The 18,081-nt window shown below is 39.0% G+C and overlaps 1 protein-coding gene across 1 annotated transcript in view; it reads left to right on the top strand.

Moving 5' to 3' along the window:
- ADAM7 (ADAM metallopeptidase domain 7) overlaps positions 1–18,081 on the top strand; it is a 120,432-nt gene that overhangs the window by 34,356 nt on the left and 67,995 nt on the right. Inside the window, exons 13-20 of the mRNA XM_036750131.1 lie at positions 531–633; positions 3,162–3,348; positions 8,416–8,496; positions 9,418–9,496; positions 11,276–11,381; positions 11,512–11,605; positions 13,049–13,114; positions 14,934–14,999. Of these exons, the coding sequence (XP_036606026.1) occupies positions 531–633; positions 3,162–3,348; positions 8,416–8,496; positions 9,418–9,496; positions 11,276–11,381; positions 11,512–11,605; positions 13,049–13,114; positions 14,934–14,999 (782 nt within the window). The remainder of the gene's footprint in view (positions 1–530; positions 634–3,161; positions 3,349–8,415; positions 8,497–9,417; positions 9,497–11,275; positions 11,382–11,511; positions 11,606–13,048; positions 13,115–14,933; positions 15,000–18,081) is intronic.

Genomic DNA, 18,081 nt, shown 5'->3' with positions numbered 1-18,081 from the left:
TCAGTTTATTATGTAGAGAGAATTACATGCTCATAGATTTAGAGCTGAAAGTAAATTTGTCATTTCACAGATCAGGGAAGGGACTTATTCAAAGTCACATACCAGAGGGAGGATTCAGAGATAACTGGTGTTTGACTCTTCTCCCTCCTTACACATCTTTATTAATGTCTTGCCTAGCAGTAATAAGTAAAATGCATCTATTTAGCAATTATCTTACTGTTCCTTAAGCTAATTTCTAGCTTCGTTCCTTACAAACCACCCCAGCACTTGTGGATTGATGGTGGCCAAGTTAATTAAAGAACGGTTAAACTGTCTAATGTATTTCAATCCCAAGACTGAAAAGTCCATAATGTCCCAAACCATGTCGTATCTAAATCTTTGTATCTCCCCCAGTGTTCTGTATACAGTAGACATTTAGGAAATGTTTTTCAAATGAACAACTGAATCTCCTCTTTTATGTTTTTGTTGTTTTTCATGTTTTTCTTTGTTTCTACTTGACTCTTTTATCGGTTTCTCATCCATCTTCCCAGAGGCTAAAAGTGGTCATGATATCTGTTATGAAAGAAATAAAGGAGGACATAAATTCGGTTACTGCAAAAAAATGGACAATAGATTTATTCCCTGCGATGAAAAGTAAGTGTCCTGTGGAGAGCAACCAGTGCCCATCGGTGATTGTCTCACAAGCAAAATGAGATAGCAGCTATTGACTCATCCTGCAGATGACAGCCGAGGGAGGAGGCCACCCTTGCTCTTGCTAGTAAACTGAGAATCATAGGCTGTATTCATTGGCTGAAGGACACAGGGGGAAGAGGGAATGGTCAGAGGACATAAGACACTTAAAGAGGAAAGAAAAAGACGTGACCACAGAAGAGGAAAAGATGAAAGGGCAAGAAAGAAAAAAGAAAAAAAGGAAAATGGGAAAAGGAAGTGGTAAAATCAGTTATAGGCTTAGATAAGCTTTAAATTTTATATAATCCATCCCATTCATATTATGATTCAGGAAATTAAGGCCCATCCAGGTGAAGTGAAATGTGCAAGGACACAAAACTAGTAAATGGCCAAGCTAGGATTAAAACCCTGGTCTTCTGACATCAAATTCAGCACTCTTTTCAATGTGCTGTTATCCCTAAATATATACTCCCTTAACCTTTTTGGGTCTCATTTTGTTATCTGTAAAATGATGGTGTTAGCCAAAACAAGGGTACCTTCCAGAGAACCAGAGAGTGGTGTGAGAGCAGGGGAGAAAGAGCAGAGAAAAGAACAAAATAAGAAAGGGTCCAGAAAAGCAGAATTTGTGGGCTTTAATTCCAGATCTGTCAGATCTTCCTAAGGGACCTTTGGCACAGCTCCCAGCTTCTGGATATCTACATGGCTTCATCTTGAAATTTGTCCTATGATTATTTTGGAGAAACCAGAGAGCAAAATATGATCTTGTGCCCTGTGAGCCACTGCAGACTATTTTTTCTCCAAGGAATCAATTCATTGCCTCCTCATCTCTTGACCTCTTCTTTCCTGACACTTTTCCAAACTGAGCTGATAAGCCTAAAACTGGAACCTTTATTTGAGGAACTGAGGAAAGCTATCTGTGAAGGGTTAGTGGTCAACTAGCCTTTAGCAGTTGATCTTTGGTCTTGGGTGGCTCCTACCTTCATTTTTATGTCAAACGCATGACCTTTGTCCACTCACTCAGGTCCCTTGCCTCATAGTATCTTCAACTTCTTACTGTAGTACACCTCTTATCCAATTTCTGCCCAAGTATTATTGATTTCATTTCTTTGATTTCTCTCCAATCCTCTCCCCTATACTCACACTTCAACCACCTTAGCTTAAACTCTCATCCCCAGGACTCCCCATGACTGGCCCATCTTTTCCCTCATTCTTTTTTTTCTAATGATATCTTTGATGTCCCATTTCCCCAATACTTCCCCTGGCCTATTGTAATGACTTCCTAATTGTTCTCCCTGATTCATTCTCTTCTCTTCCCAATCTGTCTACATGGATATCAGTTTGATATTCCCAAAGCATGAGTATGACCATGTCACCCCCATGCCAGAAATTTCAGTGGCTTGCCATCGATTTAAGAATAAAATAAAACTTCTTTCTGACATTTAATGCCCTACTCTAGCCTATGTTGCTAGTAGACTCTCCGTCACACTTTGAATTCTAGTTAAACTGCCTTATGGCAGTTAATCAGACACTACTTCCCATCTTCCATCTAGTTGTCTTTACTGGGCTGTCTACAATGCCTGGAATGCTCTCTCTCCTCAACTCTACTTCTAAGAATCAGAACTCCTTTCAAGGCTCTATTTTTCTAGAGACCTTTGTTGAATTCCCCTTATGCTAGCACTGCCTCCTTAAATAACCATGGCTGTGCTTTCTGTAGATCCTAAATTTTCTTATTTACAAACATGATGTATCAGGTTTTTTTTTTTTTTAAAGTTAAAATGACGACAAAAGTGATCAGACATTGCTGCTAACAAATGGAAGAGTGTGGGCTAGTTGGGTGGAGATGCTTGTTTCTTTTGCTTACCTTTGGTTTTGAAGGAAATTCATTTATATGCTAAGCCAAAGATGATATTGGGACTATCTGTCAGGAATTTGGGGAAAGGATATTTCCCTTTCCTTTCACTTCCCAAATGCAAGCTCCTTGAGGGCAGGGACTATTGACTTCTGTCTTTGAATCCCTAGGGTTTGGCACAAGAGATATTAAATTAAAACTTTTTGACTACTATTGTTTGTATGACATCAGGCAGGTGATGCCATCACATGCAAGTGAATTGGATTTAAGTGAGGGAGGGCTGTGCAAAGTTAGCAGCCTCATTTTCCTCTCTAGAGGCATCTGGGTCCAGTGGCCAGATATAGATCAGGACAACTGGAGAAAGCCCAGAATGCAATGGGTGGCCTTGGCCTTTTCAAGCTGAGGTCTTTAACAGGTCTCTAATAACTGAAGCAAAGCCCATTCAGTGATTAAGCTTAATGAAAAATGAGACAAAGAATGGCCTTTTTACATAGTTAAAAAAAGAAAAAAAAACAAAGGAAGGAAGAAAGAAAGAAGTTGATCTGGGAGGGAAAGACGCTCAGGGTTTCTGTTCAAAACAGAAATTATTGCTCTTTACATCCAGACTGACTGATGATATAAGTATATTTGTGGGCCTTTACAGAGATCTGAAATGTGGAAAGATATTCTGCACTGGAGGCCAATACTTTCCAATTTATGGTGAGGACAAAACCTACCACCTTAAGGTTCCAGATGAGAATATTACAGTGGAATGCAAAGCATTCTTCGCATTCCAATACACAGAAGATCTAGGCATGGTTGCTTCAGGAACAAAATGTGGGGATGGGAAGGTGAGTTTAAAAGTTGTTTTGTTTTTTTTTTTCTTTCTTTCCTCCCTTCTTTTCTCCCTCCCTCCTCCCATTCCTCCTTTCCCTTCCCTCTTCCTCCTTCCTTCCTTCCTTTCTTTCTTTTGTTCTTTCTTTCTTTTTCTTTCTTCCTTCCTTCCTTTCTTTCTTCCTTCCTTCCTTCCTTCCTTTCTTTCTTTCTTTCTTTCTTTCTTTCTTTCTTTCTTTCTTTCTTTCTTTCTTTCTTTCTTTCTCTCCTTCTTTCTTTCCTTCTTTCTTTCCTTCCTTCTTTCTTTCCTTCTTTCTTTCCTTCCTTCTTTCTTTCTTTCTCTCTTTTTTCTTCCTTCCTTCCTTTTTTCCTCACCTCCTCTCTTTTTTTCCTTTGTTAAAAATTTTAATGTGACTTGACCATTTCTTTAAGGGAAAAATAAATCATAGAAAGTTATAATTGGCTCCAAAGGGATTTATGCATTAAGAAGTATAAGACACTAGAATTTGTCCTGTGCTGGCCAAGGTATCAAGCAAGCATTTCCATTGACTAAATCTCAGCTGCGACTGAAAATAAAGTGCCCTTGCTATGAATATGCTTAGCCAGCACATTAAAAAGTAGTCTCTTTGTTTTTGAGTCAGTCTCACAAGCTCATTATATTTACCCTCATGCTGGAATTTCACTGAAGTAGGTATTCCCTCCAGTGATGCATATTGTAGCCAATGCATGCCTGCTGGTGCCATGTTCCACTATGTCTTTATTGAATTCAACCCAGAATGTACCCCCGTGACCCTTCCTCTGGATTTCTTGGCAATGTGTGGAGCATTTGAATACCCATTAGTCAACTCTTGCTCTTACCATATTTCCATCTTCTTTTCCATGAATTCTTCTCTCTGAGATCTTTGATAATATAATTCCTGTTACATTCTCCATTTTTGTATGTTGCAAAGAACTTACAAACAACACACAGCTCTCTCTTGTCCTTTACACTCAGCTCCAATCCTTTTCAGGCCCATCCTTGTCTGTTAGCCTCAAAATCAATTTTCTCCAACAGTGAGAGTTTACGGGTGGTATCATGGTTGTTGGGTCAAGAAGATCAAGTCTTCACTTAGAGCCAGGGAGATTTGTCTTTGAATCTCCTTCCATAGTTTTATTTTATGTATCAGTTCTTCCCATAGAGCACTCCTCTTGACTCTGGCCATTTTCACTGGCTATCCCCCCACATCTGGAATTCTCTCCTTCCTCATCTCTGCCACCTGGCTTCCTGGTGTCTTTCAAGGAATTACTAAAATGCCAGCTTCAACAGGAAGCCTTTCCCAATCCCTTCAAGTCCACTAGTTGCCTTCTGTTGACTATATCCTATTCATCTTATATATAACTTATCTGTACATAGTTGCTTGCATGAATGAAGTCTTTGAGATCAGGGACTAGTTTTGGCCTTTCTTTGTATCCCCACCACTGAACACAAGGCCTGGTACATGTTGTTCAGTCATTTCAGTTGTGTCTGACTCTTTGTGATAGCATTTGGACTTTTCTTGGCAAGGATACTAGGGTGGTTTGATATTTCCTTCTCCAGATCATTTTACAGATGAGGAAACTGAGGCAATAGAGTTGAGTACTTGCCTGGGGTCACAGATTTGAACTCATGCACTCCTGAGTACAAGCCTGGTGCTCTGTCCACTCTACCTCCTAGCCGTCTCACCAGGCACACACTAGATGTTTAATAAATACATGTTGATTTTGCCTTGAGCAAGCGATAACCCCCTTCAGTCTCAGTTTCTTCTCCCACAAAATGGAGATAATATTCATAAATTAATTTTATATTGTAATGGGCAAAGGAAGATGGATACTTCCATCAAGGATGAACAAACCATAGGAACCTCAAAAGTGTATAGTGATGGAGAGTCAGTCTTTGGATCAAGAAGATCTGGGTCCAATTTCTGTCTCTGAAAAACTGGTTGTGTGATCCTGGACAAGTCATTTAATCTCTGTTGTCCCAGTGCTATAAAGATTATAAGAGTTACCTTGCCAAAAAGTCCCTATCCCAATGAAATTACTGATCTGTACTCTTTCTCTTCCAGAACACAAACACCCATACATATCCACACACATGCATGCTCAAAAGCCTGAGCCACACGCACATGCACACATCCCTATATTCCATATCACATGTGAGTATAAAGTGGGAAATATATGTTTGTCTGTGAGTATATGTGTGTATATATATATATATATATATATATATATATATATATATATATATTATATGTGTGTATGCATGTATACATATACAAACAGATATTTTGCTTTGTGAAACATAAAGCATAGTACATATGGACACACACACACAAATACATACACTAAATGTGAAATAACATGTCTATTAAGCTGTGAGAGAAAATTGATTTTGAGGCTAAAAAAACTAAGAATGTAGAGTGGGGGAATACATTCATATGTGAAGACAATGACTGAAATAGCTGCATGTAGTTGAACGGATGGAGAGACATAGACAAATATAGACATGTGTATTTCACATGTGTATACTGGCATATATATGTTATGCATACACACATATATAGTCATGATCTTAACATAAACAGTTATTTTTAATTGCCTGTGTTCCTTCTGGAGCTCCCCTAATGCATGTGTTTCCTTTCATTATGCCTGCTTGTCAATCTGCCAGATAAATTGGAGGAAGGGAAACCCAAGGGAATCAAGAAAGCTGGGTTCTAGTCCCAGTTCTCCTGGGTGTTAATTAGTGCTGTTGAAGACCTGGAATTATTAGCAATTAGATATATGGGTAGGCCTTTTCTATGGCTAATTAAAGGACAAACCACCTTTGTTCTTTGAATGATTTAATACCTCCGTGCTTTTTGGGGGGTGGAGATGGGGAGGAGATGTCTACTGGGTAGCAGGACAAGGCAAAGTCAATTAACCTTTCTGGGGCTAGGACTAATTAAGATCCTTTTCAGGTCTAACATTTCATTATTTTATAATTCTTGTGATTGACTGTAAAAAGACAAAAAAAATCCCCCTTCTACTCGCAGGAAAGGTGGAGTTTTCTGGTCCTGTTCAAATTGAACAGAAAAAACTCAAAGTAATCTGTTTTGTGACTGATGGGTATGCATGATCAAGATAGGAGTGAGAGTTAGTCCACTTGAGAAAAACAAATTTCCTTCTTTAGCTTGCCTTTGGTTTTGCACTAAACCAATTGGGATTTGGGGGTACCTAAGAGTATTAGAAATTTGATGCAATCTTCCACCAGGCCCAGCCTCAGAATGTTAATTCTGTTCGTCTATCTCTTCTTGGAGACGTCCTGTATGATCTAGGCTCTGCCACAGTGGAAGCAAAGGGAGCAGTAGTGGCCAGACAGTAATAACAGACAAAATTGGTTGCAGGCCAGGGAATCTGAAACTTGGAGGCCACAGCTCTGAAGCAAAGAGATTCACTATTATTGGCTCTGAAACCACAGACCTCAGCAATGCATCCATCTGCTGAGGTTTTTTTCCCCTTTTGTTTATTATAGAGATTAAAATCATGTTTTGTTAAATGTCTGGACCTCAAGTACTGGATCTTAAGTGGATGGCACTTGGGCATAGATCTTCTTTGCAGATAATCTAGGAAATGTGTGATCTCATCTGTGATCCTGTGACTGATGCAATTCGCAACCCAGCCAGGCTGGCCTAGCCTATGATATTCTCGAGTCCACTTTCCCCTATCAATTTATACTGATGCTCATTCAATGTCCTTGGGGGTCTTCATTTTATTCTCTTTGTAATACCAGCATACAAGTAGTTGTTCAGCACCAAGGATGTTCAAAGATAGAGTGCTGAGTGCTCCCAGGGACAAAAAGAGATATAAAGCATTGTCTAGGGCTCTTGGAAGCAGATGGTCTAAAAAAGATACAAATCTTATCTTCAGAGAATCTATAATCCAGTTAGGAAGGCAATGCATATGGAAATGAAAAAGCCACCAGTGAAGACTGCCTTTGGATGTCCTTTCAAAAAATCAGTATTCAGAGGCGGGGAAATGTGGAGAATCGACCTCCACTATCTCTCCTCATTGCCATTAATTAACTTTGTTATTCAGCTTCAAGTTTTAAAGAAACATAGGAAAAATAATTCACTCAAATGCCATTGAATGGTTTGCACATAACAGCAAAATTCTTACTCAATTATAAAAGATACAAGAAAACATTTTTTTTTGATCCAACTCGCTGTTACCTCATGGCTCCCAGGCTTTGTCTGGCCTCAGTATATTAAGGTGGAATACATACTGTAACTAGTCTCTACTAATCAGTTCTAGTAATTGCCCACAATTAAGTATTATGTAGTTCTTTAGAGTTTTGAGTTTCTTCCTCCCTGCTCTGCCAGGGTGGGCAAAGAGAATTATACTGGATACTTCCATCTAGAATGCCCCAAATCCTAGTCCTGCTTGGAGATTTCAAACATGAATAGATCAGATAACCCAAACACGAGGATTGGTAGAAGGACTTAGGAGTCAGTCTGAACTCATGAATATTCGACAGTAATGGTAACTGTGTCTATCCCAGAATCATAAGGAATCTGGGAGTCAGAAGAGACCTTAATGACCTTTTAGTTCAACCCATACATGAAAAGAACCCCTATTACAATATACCTGGCAAATGAGTCCATGCTTCTACTTAAAACCTCAAAGGAGGAAGAATCTGCACCCTCCAAAAATAACTCCTTTCACTTTCGGATACTCTAATGGTTTGGCATGTTTTTCCTGATACAAACCCAGAGCTCCTCCTCACCTTTCCTCTTCTGGATACAGGGGTCTAATGTAACCAGCCAACACAATTAGCATATTTTTCCTCCTCAAAGTACCTGTGATGTGCTTATCTTTGTGTATCCACCAGAAGATGGTAAGCTGCTTGAAGCCAATGGCCATTTCACATTTATCTCTTTATCCCCAATATCTAGTACAGTGCTTGGCACATAGCAGGTGAGTAAAAAATATTTATCAGATGCCTTTGATTGAGCAATTCAATTCAACAGAGTGCATATTAATGAGTCAAAGTGGTGAGATTATGCCTATTCATCGTTTCCTATCGCTCCTAGGTGTGCAAAAGTGGTGAATGTGTGAATATCGAGACAGTCTATGACTCCACCAATTGCTCTGCCCAATGTCCAGGAAATGCTGTAAGAGTTCGTTAAAAAAAAGTTTCCTATGCTATATGTTATCTAGTTTTCTTTGATCTGATCCTGGGTCTTATAGGCTCAAATTATTTTAAAGATGTCCCTAAATTGATCTGGAGTGTAATCAAATAGCAGAGGGCTAGAACTGATTTATTTTGATTATGGATATGTCTATTTACATACACAAAGTTAGAGTGGATTTTTTCTTATTATTTTCCTGGCCAAGTCAAAGCAAAAAAACTGGTAACCTTATTACAAACATTTATTTAAAAAGAACCTTTGACCTTTGCTCTTTAATCATCCCACCGCTGTTACTTAGAACCTTAGGGAAGTTGCTTAACCTTGGTTAAGTTCTTTGCCTTGGTACCTATACCTGTAAAATAGCAGGATTGCATTTGATTGCCCCTAAAGTACCTTCCACTTGTATAAATCTATAATCCCATGAATAAAAGCTCAGATTTGGAATGCATCCTGTCCATGAAAATGGCCCAAGTCCAGTGCAAAGATGAGCAAATATCAACACTATTCAAAGTCCTTAGAAGAATGTCAGTTTTCAGTATTGATTATAATGCGTCATTAGGCACCTGTAATTATTTGCAATTAGCAGATCTCTCTCTCATTCTCTCTCCCTCCCTCCCCCCGCCCCCTCATCTTTTCAGGACCACTTAGTAAGCCAATAACTTCCATTTTGGAAAAAGGTTTGACCTTGACCTACTTCTTTGCCTAATGTCAACATTACCTAAGGTAGCTAGGATGTTGTCATTGGCCATCAATTATCAGACTGCAGCACAAAATATTTTGATTTTGTTTTGTTCTGTTTTGTTTTAAGAAAAGATTTCCAAAATGCCTTATGTTTAGGAATAAAGAAAATATGACAATGCTTCCTAGACATTTGAATTATTATTAGACTCTCTGCTCCTCCAGGTATGTGACCATGAACTCCAGTGTCAATGTGAAGAAGGACTGACACATCCGAACTGTGAGGATACCACATTTACTACTAGTAAGTGGCATCGTTCATGATATATCATCAATACCCAAAGGCTCATCGTTGTGAACATTGGTCCTTTATTTGTCTGATCTTTGGCTGCTTCTACACATGCCTGAGATTACTCACTTGTAATTGTGGGGAACAGGGTTAATAGTGGGAAGAAAGGCAAGGTTTACTAAGCAGAAGCAGCTAAATGGCACAATAGATAGAGCCCTGCAGCAGCAATTCAGCTAGCAGCTGTTGTGGAGTATAAGACCCAATAAGACTAGCAACAAGAGATGCTAGCACAGGTTCTTTTGATCTGCTTTAATAAGGAAAACAACGTTAAGGGGTTAATGATCTTCCTTTAATCCAACATAAAAATATCATTCAATTAGCTCAGGAGGAAAAACCAGCACCCTGAACTTCAGAACAAATACAAACAAATTACAAACATACACAATATAAACAGACCAAATCACAATTCATAGTTACCAGGAAGGCATCAACATCTGGGTTGCCGAGCCAGGGAGCTCTTAACAATGGTTTGCCCAGAGTCACATGCCAGTATTCCAGTGAGTGGGAGCCCCAGACAAAATGTTAACCTTTGAGTTTTTATACTCTGTTTAGGGCTCAAAGGATTTACACCTAGTTAGCAAAAGGGTGGGTGCCTGGAGCTTAGCACCTAGTTAGCAAAAGGGTATGGGCCTGGGGCTTTGCACCTAGTAAGGCTCAAAGACACTATTAATTTAGCATTCTAAAACAATAAAAAAAATCCCACCTTAATAACAAATACAAGCCCTGGGCTTAGTTGGGATGATCTGAATTTAAATCCTGTCTCAGGGGGTTACTAGATATGTGATACTGGACAAATCATTTAACCTCCGCCTTGGTTTCTTCATCTTTAAAACTGGGATACTAATAGTACCTACCCCCCCCCTCCCCCGAGCTATTCTGAGGATAAGATGAACTCCTACTTGTAAAGAATTTTTGCAAACCTCAAAGTGCTATAAATTCTAGTTATTAATACATTAGTAATATCCATTATAAAATACTTAATAATTATAATATTAATAATTATAATAAGATTATACATTAAATAACTATAATTAACAATATATTTATAATCACACTAGTCTCTAATGGTTCTTTCTAGGATGGGATGTTGGTATAATGCAAAGACTATGAATTTTGAAGAAAGGCTGTGGGTTCAAACTTAATTCTAGCATTTATTATGAAACCCTGGACCACTGACTGCCTCCCCTCCACCCAACTTAGTTCCCAAATGAGTAAAATGAGGTCTCTACTAGCTCTAAATCTCTGGTTCCTTGATATCAAGCATTCCATGATTCTAATCACGCATGCATATGCTTGGTCAGCCATACTGTTCTTCTATATCTAAGATGCCTTCCCTTCCCTCACCCCTCACCAAGATTAAGAAAAAAAAAAGCTTTAGAATTTGTGTTTCTTGTTGGAATAATTCTTCTAACTGAATCTGGCTCCAGTCCTCTGAGAAGTCACAATAAAATGGGTTTTATGATACTCTGTTAATTGCTGCCAAGCAAAATTTTGCTTGAATTGTGTTTCTTCTGGGCATAATGGAACTGTGGGCATAGCCCCAGCTCCTAATGGAGATAAGTCTTGTGCAGGCTTTAGCTCCATTAGTAATAAAGCAAAGCTATTTAAAAAAATGAAAGCCCTTCATACAAGAAGTGTCAGGGACAAAAATTGGACAGAGCCAAGGACTTGCTTTGTTGACAGTTAGCTCTAAGTTCTTGCAGAGTACCACTGCCCATGCCTTTCATGTTGCAGATGTCTCCATTGTGGCTGGAGTGCTGACCATGGTTCTGGCCACAGTTGTGATTGCTGTGTTGTTTATCCATCGCCAAAAGGCCAGTAAGCAGAAACAAGTTCATAGGTAAGGCACCTTCTTCTAGGTGGGATAGATGGGGAAGTCTTGGTCTGCAGTCGCACAACACTCTGGACATGGGAAAGAGAGGTGAGATCAAAGGACTTCCATCAACATACCTAACACTTTTCTCTCCTAGCCCTCCCACCACCACACCTGCAGTTGACAATCAAGGGCACTCAAGTGAGGAGCAACAGCAGACCAGGACCGAGCCAGTTGTTTGCACCCAAGATGTAAGGAATTTACTGGCAAGTAGTTAATATTTCTGAGTATGTCACTTGCCTAGCACTGTCCTAGGAGCTGTGGTATATATAGTATAAGATGTGTTGCTTTCCCACAAGAAGCTCGTGGTATTTAGCATTCTTGCTGTCTTTATTTTTGTTTGAGCTTCATCTGCACCTTTGATTTTGTAAGTATAGAGAAGTCCCAATGAGAAAATTTCCTCTACCAAAGAATATTAGCACCTGTTCCACAATTTATTCATCAGCTAACAAGCATTTATTGAATGTCTGCCATGTACCAAGCAATTTATAGTTTTACAATTTTCTGGGAGGCATTGAAAATTTGTGACTGTTAATAATAGTGGTGGTGGTGGTGGTGGTGGTGGTGGTAGTAGTAGTAGTAGTAGTAGTAGTAGTAGTAGTAGTAGTAGTAGCAGTAGTAGTAGTACTAGTGCCAGTAGTAATGGTAGTGGTGATGGTGGTAGTGGTGGTGGTAGGAACAGTAGTGGTAATAGTGGTGGTAGTAGTAATACTGATGGTGATAGCAGTAGTAATGATTATAATGATTGTAGTGGTGATAGCAGTAGTGGTGGTGGTTGTAGTAGTCATAGTAGTAGTGGTGGTGGTGGTGGTAGGAGTAGTAGTAGTAGTAGTGCCAGTAGTAATGGTAGTGGTGATGGTGGTAGTGGTGGTGGTAGTAATAGTGATAGTGATAGCAGTAGTAATGACTATAATGATTGTAGTGGTGATAGCAGTAGTGGTGGTAGTAGTAGTAGTAGTAGTAGTGGTGGTTGTATTTAGAATTGATCTTCACAAAAACTTACCAGGTAGATGTTATTATTTTCCCCATTTTACAGATGATGAAACTGAGATCGAGAGCATTAAATGGGTAAGATCCCAAAGTCTCAGAGTTAGTATAAATCTAACCCCAAGACAAGCCCTCACTCCTCTATTCTACCTTGGTTTAGTTGAATTCGAATGTACTTAAGGAGACACCTTTGTGAAGTGGATACAGTGCTGGGCTTGGAGTCAGGAAGACATGAATTCATATCATTCAATAAGACTTGAATTCTAATCCTGACTCAAGCCATTTACTAGCTGTGTGACCCTAGTCAAGTCATTTAACTACTATCAGCCTTAGTTTTCTCCTCTGGAAAATGGGGATAACAGTAGCATATACTTCACGGGGTTGTTGTAAGGTTACATATATCACAAGCTCACTTGATCTGTATTTGAGCTGAAAATGCAGCCAGATTTCCACATAACCAATTGCCCAACTGGGAAAACACGATGGAGACAAATGCTGCCTGAGTTTATTTTATTATCTACAAATTCTCTAAGGGGAGTTTTGGAGTTAAATTATGGAATTTATTTTGTTGGTCTGGAAAGTTTTCACATTGCCTTGAATGTCTGCAGTGACTTGAGGTTACCCACCACCATTTTTTTTCCTATCAGCAACATGCTGCAGACAGCTTAGAGGATATCCCTGCTGGTTATTCAAGTCCACAGTACATTACCATGGTAAGCATCCTCCCTCTTCTCTTTGTAACATGGAATTCTTTTATCCCTCTGTATACTTACAGCCTCTGCTATGTCCTCACACTACTTTAGCAGGAGGTTTTCTTAAACCCAGATCAACACTGAGGGGTAAAGGCCAGCTGTTCTAGCCCAAAGAGCAAAGGACTAGGGATACAGGCTCAATTGATTTCAACGCCTTAGGAAGAATATGCAAAACCAGAGGTTTCCCCACTGTTCACATTAGGGATGCAGCAAAGGCAGGAATGATTGAGCTCAACCAACTGGAACTATCCATTCATTTTCTCCTGAATTCAATTTCATGAAAAACAGACATTTCAAGAAAACTAGCCCATACCAGAGAATTAGTTTGTTGTTTTTGTTTTAATATTGGATCAATGGAGATTAGTGATGGGAACATTTCAGCTTTCAATGCTGGGCTTTCAGAGTTAAAATTTTCTTGCCTGACGATAAGAATTCCAGTTCAGAATTATGAACATGACAAAAAGAGCTGTAACTATCCAAGAAAGACTTCACTCTTTTCATCAGATTATTCTTATTGAAGATCACACACACCCACGTGTGTAATAATCACAATTAATAAGAGTTGATCCTAAGAAAGATGTCTCTGATTAACCCTTAGTTTACCAGAACAATCTGTAGATAAGAATCCCAGTTAATCTCTTAGATTTCCCACTGTGACCTAACTTTTATCATTCCGTATGTTGGTCTCAATGTTTTTGATAGGGAAGGAATGAATTTTTGGTAGGGAAGGAGGAGCTGGTGGAGAAAGTGATGGGCCAATTGAGTCTAATACAATTTAACTGGTTTGCTTTAGAAATCAGCTGGTAAGGAATCCCGAGGAGTTCCATTCTCCAACCAAAATGTTAGAATGGTAAGTATCTTGCACAAGAAAGATGGCATCAAAGTTCCCTAAACCACAGCATCCCCATTTTATGCTCATTAAACATTAATAGTTTGTTGATTGATATTTTCTAGCCAAGGCTAGAGAGAGAATAGCTGCCATTAGTTATATCAGTACACAAAAGGTCTTGATATGATTCTGCCAGGCACTCATTAATACTAGAGAACCCAAGGGTTGAAGCTGTAATTCAACAGTGTCATTGAAAAAGAGTCCTGGACAAGTGATAGAAACTACTGCTAATTATAGAATAAAGATAGATTGCTTTGTAAATTATAATCTACTTTTTTATCAATATTTGCTTACAGTATTCTTATGTCTTATATTAAAGTGTCCTTCATCTTGTAGTATCATATTTAGAACTTTATGAGACATAATTACCATAAATTATAGAATTGATTTAATTAGATCATAGTCTCTAGAGAGAAAAAGGAATTTAGACACCAAATATTCCAAAACACAACTTTAACAAAGAAGGAAACAGAGACCTAGAAAGGAGAAGTGGCATGGCCAAGGTCATACAAGTGAGACAGACTGGATTGAATCCCAAGCCTCCAATAGGAAGTCTTTTTCCATTACACTACTCTATTCCTCACTATGGGATTTCTTTTTCCTTCATGCTCAATTCAAGGGCTCATCTCTTAGAAGTTCTGAAGGCCCCTATTCAGTTTGAGGCCCCTGGTTTAGCTACTCCTGCATTAGGCTAATCTACTGGAGGCTGAAATGGGCTGACAATCCCCAAATGCAAGTTTGATCAGTATAGATCATGGTCCCACCCCACAAATGTGTCGAACATCCAGCAGAACAAAAACCTGGAGAAAGCTTTCTGCATTCTGAAGGTGTATGCTACCCTCTAACCTCTCTCCTTAGCTGGAACCTCCATTCAGTCTGTTTTCTCCTTAGCCTCCTGCAAAGCCAAGAATTCCTCCACCACCAATTCCTACCATGACACCACCTTTCTCTCCCCAGGTGAGTAGATGATTATGCTTATCCAATCTATTCCAATCCAGTCCAGTTCAGTCAAATCTAATCTAGTTTAGTCCAGTTCAATACAATTTATTCCAATTCAGACCAGTTCAGGCCAGTCTTATCTAGTCCAGTCCAGTGCAACTTGATCCAATCCAATTCAGTCTAGTTTTTAATCCAGTCCAAACCAATCTAATTTGGTCCAAATCCACTCCAAGTCAATAGATATTTATTAAGAGATTTGTTAAGATCTATAATATGCAAAAGGAAAGAACTACGTTGGACCTGGGAATACAGAGAAGTGACAGAAAATAGTAATCCATCCCCCTTCAAGAAACTTACATTGGAATGGGGGAGAACGGATATAACATGAACATAGATAACCATATACATAGAACTCTGGGAAGAAGATACAGGTGTGAACTCCAACAAGAAATCTTGAGATTCTAAGAGGTGAAATTGAGGAGAGAATGTTGAGTGATGGATTCCAGGCCTGAGGCACAGCCTATTCAGAAACAAAGAAGGAGAAGATGAAGTTAAAAGTCTGGGGAACAACAAGTTCATCAGTTTGACACAGATATAGGATAAGTGAAAGAGATTAATGTGTAATAAGCCCAGAAAAGTAGCCTGGACCCAGATTATGAAGGCTTCATTGGAAAATAGAGGAGTTGGTGTGTCCATCATTTACTCCTAGCTTTCCTTCAAGCCCCAGCTACAATGCTACCTTCTACAGAAAGCCATTCCTGGTCCCCTTTAATTCTAGCTTCTTCCCTTTATTGATCACCTCCAATTTATCCTAAAATAGTTTGTAAATGGTTGTTTGCATGTTGTTTCCTGACCTCCCCCGGCCCCAGTTCCTTGGGAGCAGGGAGTGTTTTTTTTTCTCTTTGTGTCCCCCAGACACCTTAGTTCAGTTCCTGCCACATAGTAGGCACTTAATGAATATTTGTTTACTTACTGACTGTCCTAGAGAGCAGCAGAGGACAGGAAATTATTCTTAAGTCCCAGGACAGATGCTTATACTTGGAGGAAGTTGGTAGGAGAGCAAGCAAAATTATACCCTTTAAAAACAAACGATCATATGACATCTTAACACTGCTCCCTAAATTGAATTGGACTGAACTGAACTAAATCTAGATATAATCTTTCACTCCATTTCTTCTAACAAATGAGAAAGTTAAAGATCAGAGAGGCTGATTGACCTTATCAAAGTCACAGGACAAATAAGCGAGGGAGGCAGAGTTCAAACACAAGGCCCTCTAGCTCCAACTTTTGTGCTTTTAATACCACATCAGAGTCGTGATGTGGTCAGTACTCCATCTGGGTGCAAGTGGAATAAAGAGGTACCACCACCTCCTGAACTTACTCAGCAAAAATATTTAGCACCAAGTAAATAGACACCACTGAATACTCTTGGGAATTTCTAGCTCTGTTGTGATAAGGATGTTGGGAAAGGATGAACAATTAAAATCCAAAGTCATCTGGATGGTCCATCTTAATCAATCATTTTGACCAGCCATGAAGGTATCATATCCTTAGACCACCGGCAGGAAATAACCCATTCTAACATTTTTTTTCTATTTAGGAGTTGAAATTAGAATCCCAAAACAGCCCTACCAGGCTAAGCTGAGAATTCTGGATGAATGTGAGACCTTCAGGACCTACAAAAGCTACGCTTTATTTAATTTCTTGCCATTCTCCAAATGTCACTAAATGGATCAGACAAGTTGTTTTCAACAAAACCACATTGTCTGAGTCCCACTGTTTCAATGGACATTCTGGTAACTTCCTCTTATGAAACTGGGGAACATCTGACCAAAAAGTCTCTGAGGTGCAGTTTATGCTATTATATCAAGACAATAAATTAGAACTTTGGGAAGGGGGGATAGGATACTCCCTAACTCATGTGAAGACAAGAATTTTCCTATCATCTGAGTACTGTGCCCAGAATACAACTAGGCCCACCTTAACTTAAATGATGATGGGCTGGGTGAGGTACCCATTCTAGTTAGGTCAGTGCTGCCATATGTCAACTTTTTATTCTTTAGAAAACAAATTCACCACTGTCTTAATTTGCCTTGTTTTACTCAATGGGAGTATTACGTAGCAGTGACACATCTCAGAAATGATTGATGGGACCCGGGACTGAATAGCTAGTTATATATGCCATGTTCAGAAATTTTCAGAACTTGTAGAATCACAGAGACTCAAACTGAGCAGGACCCTCTGAAGGCATCCAACCCAACTGCCACAATCAACTCCTCTATATTATGTCCCCAAATTGACCCTCCAATTTCTACTTGAAGAAATCCTGGGATCAGGAATTCACTAATTCTTTAAGCAGTTTGTTCTGTTTTTAGGCAGCTTCAATTGCTAGGAAGTTGTCTGTCTGTTTTCCTGTCTTTCTAATATGGAACTAAAATCTCTCTCTTTCTTCATGTTGAACTCATAGCTTCCAGCCCTCCTTTCTGGCATGATGAAAGATAATGATAATTTTCCTTTCCTAAGATAGTTTTCAAAATAGTAATTAATCAATCAGTAAACATTTATTAAGTTCCTCCTATGTGACAGGAACTATGTTAAGCTCTGGGGATACAAAAAGAGGCAAAAGACAGTCTCTGCCCTCAAGAAGCTTACAATCTATCAATTCAATAGATCTTTAATATACTGAAGACAACTAATAGGTAATGACAGCGTAAGAGGCTTGTGGCAATAGTGCCCCCCCTCCCTTTATCCTTATGGACAAGATGGAGAGCCAGATGCTAGAAAATATTGCAGTTACTTGGTCTCTGTGCTGGTTGAATAATTCTGTTCAAAGAGTAGTCATTAATGGATCATTATCAATTTGGAGAGAGATCACTAATGGATTGGTCTTGTGCTAGGTACCATTTTTGTCAACAACAACTGATATTGATAAATTAATATTAATAACAATTTACATGAATAGCAGCATGACACGTCTTTTTGGATATGATAAATGTTTGTGATAAATAATACAAAGTTGGGACAGAGAGAGAACACATTGGATAATGGCATCATAACCTAAAAGAAACCTGAAAGACTAGAGGAATGGACCCAAGCAAAT

Source organism: Trichosurus vulpecula, chromosome 3, assembly GCF_011100635.1.
Source record: "Trichosurus vulpecula isolate mTriVul1 chromosome 3, mTriVul1.pri, whole genome shotgun sequence".
Classification (NCBI taxonomy): Eukaryota; Metazoa; Chordata; class Mammalia; order Diprotodontia; family Phalangeridae; genus Trichosurus; species Trichosurus vulpecula.
Note: the sequence above shows the minus strand (reverse complement) of the source record. Positions and strands in the feature narration are given on the sequence as shown.